The 11,191-nt window shown below is 46.0% G+C and overlaps 1 protein-coding gene across 1 annotated transcript in view; it reads left to right on the top strand.

Annotated features, from left to right (window-relative positions):
- Positions 1-2,318: 2,318 nt before the first annotated feature.
- pcare (photoreceptor cilium actin regulator) overlaps positions 2,319-11,191 on the top strand; it is a 13,803-nt gene continuing 4,930 nt past the window's right edge. The window contains exon 1 of the mRNA XM_048596678.1: positions 2,319-6,220. Within this exon, the coding sequence (XP_048452635.1) occupies positions 2,319-6,220 (3,902 nt within the window). The remainder of the gene's footprint in view (positions 6,221-11,191) is intronic.

Below are 11,191 nucleotides of genomic sequence, written 5' to 3'. Positions count from 1 at the left end.
AACACAGGTACTGTGGAGGAAAATAAATACTACTGCTACATTGCAGTGTAGGAACAAACGGAGAAGAAAAAATATATAAACAGTGGATTTAGAACAAAAATAAACAAAAAAAGTCACAGGGATTTAGGATCTTCTCAGAAAAAAGAATAAACAGAAGTTTTGCCCTCATCAGGCTTTTCTTGTTAATAGTTCACTGGTCACATGAGTGTTTTGTTCTTGGTGATGGAAATATGGAATAAGCAAGAGTGTCAGGGATTCTATTCACTCTGAGAGCTGGCTCTGAGGAAGATGGACCAGTGTCAGCTGCTATGCATGTGTAAATAAAGGATGATTTGGTGACAGGATACCTACCTGTGTGGAGATATTTCAGTACTAGCCTCTACTACTTCCTTTGGCACCTCGTTTCAGATATGCGCCACCCTCTGTGTGAAAAAGTGATCCCTTTTAAATCTTTCCCGTCCGCTCACCTTAAACCTATGCCCTCTAATTTGGACTCCTCTACTCTGGGGAAAAAACCTTTATTATTTACCTCATCTATGCCTCTCATGATTTTATAAACTTCTATAAAAAGTAAAAATGAAAGAAAAGAAGAAAAATAAGCAGGAGTGTCAGACAAAGTAGGAAGGGTCTAGGCGCGAAACGTCAGCCTCTCTGCTCCTATGATGCTGCTTGGCCTGCTGTGTTCATCCAGCCCTGCACCTTGTTGTCTCGGAGTGTCAGACATCCTGTTCATTCGGAGTTGGCTCTGAGGAAGCCAAACCAGTGTCAAGTACTAGGCACATGTTAATAAAGGGTGATTTTGACCAGCCACTGTGGAGTTATTTCAAGTTAACTTCACCAAGGGGAGATAGTGGTGTTGGTGTAGTGGCAATGTCACTGAGCTGGTGATCCAGAGCACCAGGTTTCAAAACTGCTAATGGTGAAATTGAAATTCAGTTAAAATTTGAATTGAATTCATTTTTAAAAAAATTCTGGAATTAAAAAAAAAACAAGCCTAATGTGTGATTGGATGATGCCTACAGACCACTAGAGAGAAGTATGACAGCAAAACCCCACTATCTTGGGACAGAACACATTCTATGTTTGGTCTCAGACAGTTAGAAGTTGATTGAACAAACTATTAAACATGGATCCTCTTTTAAATTAGTTTTTCTATGCGTAGCAGACTCCCTCTGCTGATACATGTATGTATGGTTGTGTCAGGTTGAGTACACAAAATGCACAAGGCAATTTTCAGTATAATATACTCAGCAGAGCAGTTGCGCATGCAGTCTTAGGGTTCAGTGGAGTGCTAATTGAATGCAGCTTTATCGGTAGAAATCCATTATTTTAAACACCAGGTTAAACTGAGGCATAGTCTTCCTGTTCAAGTGAACAAGGATTTAACAGTACGATTCTGGGAAAACTAGCAGAGATCTCTCCTTGTTCCAGCTGATGTCTATTCCTCACTAACACCATGAAAAATCCTCGCATTGCGATTCATGGCATCTTGCTGTGTATAAATTGGTGCCTGTATCAGCTGGCATAACAACTGTGACTACAGCTCAACAGTAACTCACTGACTAAACGATTTGGGAAGTCTGGAGGACCTCGAAGATGGCAGTTCTCTCTTTCTTTGTACTCACCACCATTTGAGGTTGAGAGTTAGTTGGCAGATGAAACCATAGGGTTAACAGACTCAGCAACCGTTAACTTGGTGCAGACTGTTGCAGCATCTATCGTCCTTGTCCTGGTAAATCAAAGTCTCAAGGTCAGATTTGTTGATGGAAAATATATTGGTGTTAAGGAAGGCTTTGGTGTTAAAACACAGTCAAATCTACAGCCCTCGAATAATTATTTCCTACTAACACCGAGAGTTTAACAAACTGGTCCTCATATCTGTTTATTAAAATCTCCAGATAGTCTTTAATTGGCACTTTTTATTAAATTCCGTGGGTTACAAATGGAAATCGACTGACCAAGCCTGATTAAACTGATAAGCTTAAAATCTTATTCTTAGAAGCGAGGCAGGTGATGCATTTAATCCAAAGGATCTGTGTCGCGAAGGTTGTGAACAAGGGGCCAGGAACGTTCAGCACATTAAAAGAAAGATAGAAACCCCTGAATCTGCCTGGTCGCTGGAACGTTTTCATTATGTGTTCTGAAGAAGGACCAAAGTCTCAAACACCAGTTCTGTTAAACTCCAAGCTTTCAGTGGGCGCGAATGATGATTAAGGTCACACTGAACCAGAGCATCTGGAGGTGACAGGAGGAGCAGTTTGATAGTGCTGACCTTTCTCTGCACCGATCAGTTTGAGGTTGTCGCTTTGCAAGCAGCGATGGGGTGTGCACCGTCTCACAGTGAAATAATCCAACACCTCGCAAAAAACACCTTGAGACCTCTAAAGAAATCCACGGCCCAAGGGTCAGCAGACAGGACACACACTGAGAGCCGAAACCACTCAGTCAGCGGAGGGTCAGGCAACTCCGACAGTGAATCCTCTGAGAATGATCAGGAGAATGCCATCCAGCTGAGAGATAAAGAGGACCAGCACCACATGGAAAGGAGCCATTGCCAGAACCTGCCTGGGTCAGCAGTGCCTGCTCGAACACCCAAACTTTACAATGAGGAAACAAAGAGAGAAAAATTGGCAGCCGGTACCAAGGTGGCAGTGTCAGAGGTTATAGTTTCGCAGAAGTATGTACCTCGGGAATTTGCTGAACAGAAACAGCATGCACACAGCGTCAGCGACTTGGCTCAGCAACCCAAGAGAAGCAGGAAACAAAAAGGCCACCAGAGCCCCAAGCAGGTCAAGAGCACCAAGTGGAGGGAAAAGAGTCTTTCTCAATCAGCGGACAAAGAGAAAGTAGATTTTCCCACCTCCCTGGTTAATGCCCACCAAGCCGCATACGCTTACCTTAACCCCTGCCTTTCCAAGTACGATGCAGTTTTGAGTTTAATTGAGCAGGCCGCACACACTCAACTAATTCTCCAGCAGATGGTGAGCTTTCTAACACTGCGCTTTGAGGAGGTAAACTGCATCCTAGAGGAAATAGCTGGTGAAGGTGAAAGGCTAGTGAAAGATGTTGGAACTCAGCTTGCATGGCCTGCTGGGATAGCAGCCCCACAAGAACAGCCCGATCTCCTGCAACAACTGCTGTTGTACACTGTCAACAAGATGCAGGAAACCAATGGGACAGTAACCTCCTTGACGGCCTCAGCCCTGCAAGAAGCATGCAGATACCTGCATTCTGCCACGGACACTTTCCATAACAGGCTCACAGTGAAACAGGAAGTAGACAAGCGGTTGCAAAGAATGATAGCTCAATTGGAGGCCTGCGCACGGCAACAACCTCAGAGCAAACACAGAGACACGGCCCTTCATTCAGAGGACAGTGGCATTGGAGGAGATACCGATTCCATGAAAGAATACTGGAACCCTGAGAAAGGTGGAAGGCGTACAAGTTCAGAGTCCAATGCATATCTCTTAAGCAGAGATTCTCATTCGCACCCTTCACATAGACAAGCAAGCCTTTCTCACATAGCAAGCTGTACTTCAAAATCGTATGACAATACTGTCGATCATCAATTAAAAGGCAACTTTTACTCGCCTCATGATACATCCTCTGTATCAATCCGTACATCTCAACATGCACATATCCAGAACAGATCATTCAGTTCTTTTGAGTCAGTAACAAGCACGGACTGCGAGACACTTATTCGAACAGAGTCAATGGATTTCTGCTCCCTGGGTGAAGAGGACAATGAGGAACGCAGTTTAGACATAATTGTTGATGGGACACCTCAGCAGCCCAGATCATCCCCTCCAGAAAGTGAAGCTGTGCGGCCTATTCCAAAAAGGATCAACATCCCTGAGAACGAAGAAATGACCTTTAAGATGAAAGATGCCATTAGTGACAAAATCCAGTTTGTCCCAATCAACTCGGGGTCGAATGCTTGGTCAGACGAAGAGAGCAAATTGCTCCCAGTCAGACCAAGTACTGCCAAGGGCTGCAAAATTCGTGTCGTCAAAAAGCGGCGATCAAAGTCCGCAGAGTCACTAAAAAGCAAGGCAGAGGATCCGACGCTGCTGGAGCTTCAGAGAACTCAAAAGGATCTGAGCAGGAGGCTGGAGAAGATGCTGCAGCCCAAAGGTGCAAACAACAAGGGTGGCTTTGAACAGAGGAAGACACCAGGAATGCCAAAGCTGCCAACCAGTCTGCCTGGCACAGGTCAGGCAGCGCCTAGAAACAAGCTGAAAGCCTCCCTCCACAGCAACTTTAGTATCCTGCCCAGTCAGGAGAAGATGAGTCTCAGGAAAATTCCACCTGGGTCGTGCTACCAGACCCAGGCGCAAAACCAAACTGAGACCCAAACCCAGGCACAGCAGACCCAGACCCAGAGCCAGAACCAGGGTCCAGTGCGAGGAAAGAACCATATCCAGGCCCAAGTCCAGAACCATACCCAGATCCAGTCTGAGCACCAAGCCCAGGATCAGACACAGGAGTCCCAGACCCAGTTCAAGGCCCCAGTCCAGACTGAGGCCCAGGCCCCTGCCAAAATAAAGCGGGCGCCACCCTGTCCTATTGCCACTCGCCTGCAACGGACAGGAGTGCAAGGACTGATCACCACCTTCAGCCAGGGAAGTGCCGGCCTGACAACCAGGGATGCCCCTCTCCTTCCCCAGGGGGGCTTCACTCCCGACCTGGAAACAGGCAGCCGGGTAGCCGGGCGGGTGATGAGTAAACTGGCCCCAGGAGGAGCCAGTTGGAGAGGATCCATCACCAGCAGCTCTCGCAAGCTGCAGCCTGGAGCCATGACAGCCGGTGACCAACCCTGGCTGCAATACAAAATCATTAACCTCCGCTACGGCGGGGCCTCCTGTAGCCCCCAGGAAAATGGAGCGACCCCCGAGTGCCCTCCCGAGCCCAGCAGACCAGGCCCCCCGCCCAAGGCCACTTCATCCCTCGACGAAGCAGTGGCTCCATCCACACTCTCCCCACACTTCGGGCGGGGAGGATTGTCCTCCCCCCCATTCTGCCGAGGCGCAACGGGAGGCCCAGCTCCCAATCCTTCACCTCCCACCTCGAGAAAGGCCTTCCCCAGTCCCACCCTGCCATCTCGAAACCTCTACATTCCAGTGGGTTACACCGCGCCCTCTGTCTCCAGAAAGAGATGGCCAAACACGAAATGGGGCTCTGAACAACCGAACCTACCAGCCTCTCCAGACGAACCGAGCTCCTCAGTTAGCCTCAGGAGTTCAAGGCCCCCTTCTGTTCCGGTTAAACCGTCCAACCTCGCGACAGACCATCAACCGTCCAACCTCGCGACAGACCATCAACTGTCCAGCCTCACGACAGACCATCAACTGTCCAGCCTCGCGACAGACCCTCAACCGTCCAGCCTGGCGACAGACCATCAACTGTCCAGCCTCGCGACAGACCCTCAACCACCCAGCCTCGCGACCGACCACCAACTGTCCAATCTTGCAACAGACCATCAACCACCCAATCCCCAGGCCCATCGTCAACCACGGAGCCCCCTGACCCATCGCCAACTGCCCAGCCGTCAAGCCCATCACCAAGTGCCCAGCCACCCGGTCCATCGTCAACCACCCAGCCCCCCGAGCCCCCCGGTACATCATCAACCACCCAGCCCCCCGACCCATCGCCAATTGCCCAGCTCCCCGGTCCATCGTCAACCACCCAGCCCCCTGACCCGTCGCCAACTGCCCAGCCCACCGGTCCATCGCCAACTGCCCAGCCCACCAGTCCATCGCCAATTGCCCAGCCCGCCGGTCCATCGCCAATTTCCCAACTCCCTGGCCCATCGCCAACTGCCCAGTCCTCCGGCAGCAGTCAATAGCGCCCCTCCGCTTGAGAAAACACCCCTTGACCGCACCGAGAAACCGGGATCCAATGCCTCATCCATCTTCTGCCCGCTCTCCAAATCCATCTTTGAATCCCAGGCCCCTTCACCACCTGTGGGCAGAGTGAATGCAGCAGCTCAACCACAAAACATCGTGCCGGGGGACAGGAGCCCATTCACACCTAGAGCTACATGGAAGAACAAATTCACAGTCAGGCAGCTGGGCGACAGGCCGAGAAGGTTGACCTTGAGTGGTGTCCACCCACAACCTTTTGTTAAGAAGAGTCACCTTCCAGACTTTAAAACTGCAACTCAGAGCCAAGTGTCTGCAACTGGTTCAGCTGCAAGTGAACCGACTCTACATAGCGTTGGGTAAGCTTTGTAACGCCTTCAACCCGTAATGTGCAGGCCCTCCTTGATGTGCTACTGTCTACAGGCTATGAAATTGGTAGCAGGTTGAGAAAAGAAAGAACCTGAATTAAATGACACCTATCATGACCTCAGGATATTCCAGAATGCTTGAGAAATAGCAAGTGTACGCTATAGGGCTGCCTGAGCCTGCTCCCCCATTCAAGATATTTTCTAATCGACCTGTTCAGGGATATTGTTACACACCTCTGGAGCAGGTGGGAGTGGAACTCAGGTGTCTTGGCTCAGAGGTAGGGACACTACCACTGCACCACAAGAGCCCCTTTAATAACAGTGTGACCACTCAGCTACCAACCCAGCCACTTGCCAAATCCTTTGATTTCCTTCATGCCAAAATTTAATTTGCTGCTAATTATGTACTTTTGAAGAAAGTTGCAACATAGCAAATATGATGACCCACAAACAGCAATATGATGATGGCCAGAGAATCTGTGAAAAAATTGCCATTTTGAGGATGTTAACCTGGGCACAGATATAACTGCAGGAGGTACCCAGCTCCCATGTCAGTGTTAGATGACAGGTCCATTTAAGGCTCAACCAGAATGGCTCCAGGGTTGATTGAGAGCACACCGAAGCTTATTGGACTTTATATTGATATTTTACTGCTGATACATCCATGCCTGGGTGTCCTTGGAGAGGGAGTTTGCAGTGTCCACTGGTAGCCTCAAAGTTTTCAGCGAAAGGTGGCCTCCAGGGAGTTTGGGACGTTATTTCCCCTACAAAGACCATTTTGATCTTGTTGCGTCCTTGGTTTCCCCTGACCTCTTTCTTTTTCTATTGTCATATGCTTATCATTAGGTAACCTGTTAATTTGGTGGTGAGTTATAAAGTCATACAGAGTGGAAATAGGCCCTTCGGCCGAACTTTTCCATTGCTGACCAGGTTTCCTAAACTCACCTAGTCCCATTTGCCTGTGTTTGGCCCTTATCCCTCTAACCTTCTTAAAATAAAATAAAAATAGAGCTGAGTTCAGCAGTTAAATCTGTGCCTTGGTGTCGTTGGGGAGAGACACAGCAGCATCCATTGGTAACCTCAAAGCATTTAGGAACATGTTGGAATTGCAGGAGCTGGGGTGTATTATCTCCCTCACCAACATCTTTTTAACTCCCTGCCTCCCACTCTTGTTTCTTCCCTCTATTTGTGTTTTGATTTTTGCACACTGCCCCAGTAGATAATATGTGTTATTTATTAATTGAGTGATTTGTAAATTTGCTGTGTGGGATTATTTACAAATTTAAAAAAGAAGCTGCGTTCTCACCCTACTCCTGGGCCTGGCCATTCATGGGTCTATGCTGTGGACTATGGACGATTCATGATTCCAGACTTTCTGCCTGTCTTTTGTGGTTATGTCCACACCCAGGCATCCTTGGAGAGGGAATGTGCAGTGTCCAGCAGCACCCACGAAGTCTTTCATGCTGGATTGTATCCTCTTCCCCCTCCAATACTATTTTTATTTAGTCAATTCGCACCCCGCCGACCAATTTCTCCCCCATGGTTTTGTTAAGTTACAGAGCCCCTATTGAGCAGGTTTTGTTATTTCTTGAAAACAAAACATCTAGGTTCTTCCCTAGCACTTAACCAGCAGTCAGCTAGCAATGGTTTAACAGTGTAGTGCACATGATGGTTCACTTCTAAATTGCCATAATTTCTAATTCCTTTTGAATAAACTTGATTGTTGGGGGTGTTGTTAGGCGGATGGAAAAGTGCGACAATGTTTAGGTTGAGCTACAGCAGATTGACAGTTAACTGTTCTTGTTGCATTGTCGACGGTTTCAGTACCCTTTTCTCATGCAGGATAAAATGATATCCCTTTTTTCAATCCTGTCTCTTGTGTTCTAGTTCTAGTTCTGCAGAGTGTCAAAATGAAAAGCTTCATCTTCTCATCCCCTTTTAACAATGTTGTAGTTCTGTGCTGCCAAGCAATTCATTATTCCAACTTCTTGTGGCTATCAATCTCTTTGTTAATAGAAATAGGGACTTCCTATTCAGTCTAAACCCGTCAACTTTATACATCTCAATAAAAATACCTCTTAGTCACCTCTGCTCCTATGTAACCTGTCCAATCTTTCTCCAGAGTTAAAATTTTCCATTGTCCTTGCAACATCCTTGAAAATTTCTTCTAGATTCTTTGATCACATCCTTCATGTAATGCAGTACTCCAGCTGCAATCTATTCTTCTGGTTCTCTAGCTCTAGTATAACCTCCCTGCTCTTGTACTGTAGGCCTCAGTCAAAGCGGGAAGGTATCTGTACATCTTCTTGACAAACTTTTCTACCTGTTCTGCTACCTTGAGTGATCTGTAAACATGCACTCCATAGCCACACTGTCCCTCCACACTTTGCCTTATTTGCCCAAATACATTACAGGTGGCTCCTGATTTACAGAGCTTACCAAAGCTTACCAATGATTGTATTTAAGAATGTGATCTCACACAGGGATGTCATTTTAAAAGAGCCAACATACAAACATTTCCTGTACTTACAAATGGCTACTTTGTTTTGTCTTGTTACATGTTCCAACTTGCATACAAATTAACTTGCAAATGGACTTCAGACCATTTGCAACCCAGGGACTGCCTGTCAGGTGAATTCCAGTTGACACTATTCTGCCCAACTGATTCATATCTTCTTACGGTCTACAACTTTCTTCCTTGCTTTCAACCAGATGGTTAACTCTCATATATAAGCATACTTCCTCCTCTTGACACTCTATTTAAGTCTAAATCATTGATTCATTTGAGAAATAGCAAGATGCTCAGTATTGAGGCCTACAAGAACCCCACTGGAAACAGCCTTCCATTCACAAAAACATCCATCGATTATTACCCTATACTTCTGCCTGAGCCAATTTGAATCCCATGAGTTTGTGATTTATTGATCAGTCTGTTTGGAATTTGCCAAAAGCCTTGCTCAATTTAGTGCTAACAACATCAAACATGCTATCGTTATTCCCTCTTCGTGATGCTTCCCCGGATATATTTAGTCAACTTAGGGTATGACCTTCCATTCACAATCCATGCTGACTGTTTTTGATTAATTTAGGCCCTCTTTATGACAATTTATGTTGCATCTCAGAATTTTTTCCAAAAATTCACTCATCACTGGAAGTTAGGCTGACTGGTCTGTAACTACTTGGCCTAACCTTTCCTCCCATTTAGAAACAACAGTGTGACTTTAACTGTGCTCTAGCCTATAGTCAGAGAGGATTGGAAAATGATGCTCAGCAGTAATGATTTCAGCGACTTTATCTTATTTCTATTACCCTTACCTTATTCAGAAAATGTTTTCCAGGTATCAGTCATTCATTAGTGAAGAAGTGCTTCCTGACAAGAGTTTTCAACTTGCCTTTTGTAGATCTTCTATACACAAAGTCTCCAGTTAGAGTGAAGCATTTAGTTTTTGCACTGCACATCATACAGGATGTGTGACAGTGCAGATTCATCAAAATTGTATCAGACTTGTAAGGCTTAAACTATAAGCTCAGTTTCAGGTGAACTTGACTTTTATTATATGTTAGAATAATAAATTAGTTGTCTTCTTTTCATCCCAATTGTGCCAGTGAAGGTAAATCATTCGAGCAAGCACGCAGGTGAAATGTAGACATCAATATACTTAGCACTTTCAATAAATGACCATTGATTGCAGGGAATTTACCTGTGCTTGGATATTGGCATAATAGCAATGAATAGCCAGAGACAGCAGAAACAAGGAGCAACTCAAGAGAGTTAGTCCTGCTGAGTGCAGAAACAGACTTAGAAAATGTTAAATAAAGACAGAAAAAGCTGGAAGTATACAGTAGGCCCAGACCTCTGTTGAGAAAATGATGTGGAGGTGCCAGTGTTGGATTGGGGTAGACAAAGTCAGAAGTCACATGGCACCAGCTTATAGTCAAACAAGTTTATTTGAAATCACAAGCTTTCGGAGCATAGTCCCTTCGTCAGGTGAAGTGAGAGAGAAGCACACAGAACACAGAATTTATGGGCAGAAGGATCCAGGGCAGAGAGATCAAAAGGTCATACAAATGGTGTGAGTGGAGTGTTGAATAATAAATCTCTGCAAGTGATCCAAAGTGTCAGACGGTGTGAGTAAAGTGTCAACAGCTGAATAACAAATGAAGGGATGATTGTAGCATCTGACTAAATGTGGCAGAGAGATAATTACAAAAAAATTAATATAAGGTGGTGCTGGAGACAAACCAAATGACTGGAATAACATGGTGGTATAAGAGTTGCAAGTCGAGAGTCTAACCAAAGTAATAAGCCATTCAAACCGTAAAAACCAATTAAGGTAGAGAGAAAATAACAATTTATCCAGGTGATGGTGACAAAACAGGACGGTAAGGAAGGTTTTACAGATACAGAAGTGTGGTGGGGTCACATGTAGCACGACATGAACCCAAGATCATGGTTAAGGCCGTCTTCATCAGCCTGGAACTTGGCTATCAGTTTCTGCTTGGTGATTCTGCATTGTTGTGTATCCCAAAGGCCACCTTGGAGGACGCTTATCCGAAGATCGAAAGCTGAATGTCCTTGACGCTGAAGTGTTCCCCGACTGGGAGGGAACATTCCTGTCTGTTGTGCAGTGTCCATTCATCTGTTATTGTAGCATTTGCATGGTCTCTCCAATATACCATGCCTTGGGGCATCCTTGCCTGCAGTCTATGAGATAGACAACATTGGCCGAGTCACATGAGCATCTGCTGTGTACGTGGTGGGTGGTGTTCCCATGTATAATGTCGATGATCTGACACGTCTTTCAGAGGGTGCTATTTCAGGGATGTATAGCGTTGTGGTCGATGTTGTCCTGAAGGCTGGGTAGTTTGCTGCAAGCGATGGTCTGTTTAAGGTTTGGCAGTTGTTTAAAAGCGAGAAGTGGAGGCATAGGGATGATCTGGTGAGATGCTCGTCATCATTGA

Source organism: Rhincodon typus, chromosome 5 (genome assembly GCF_021869965.1).
Source record: "Rhincodon typus isolate 14 chromosome 5, sRhiTyp1.1, whole genome shotgun sequence".
Classification (NCBI taxonomy): domain Eukaryota; kingdom Metazoa; phylum Chordata; class Chondrichthyes; order Orectolobiformes; family Rhincodontidae; genus Rhincodon; species Rhincodon typus.
Note: the sequence above shows the minus strand (reverse complement) of the source record. Positions and strands in the feature narration are given on the sequence as shown.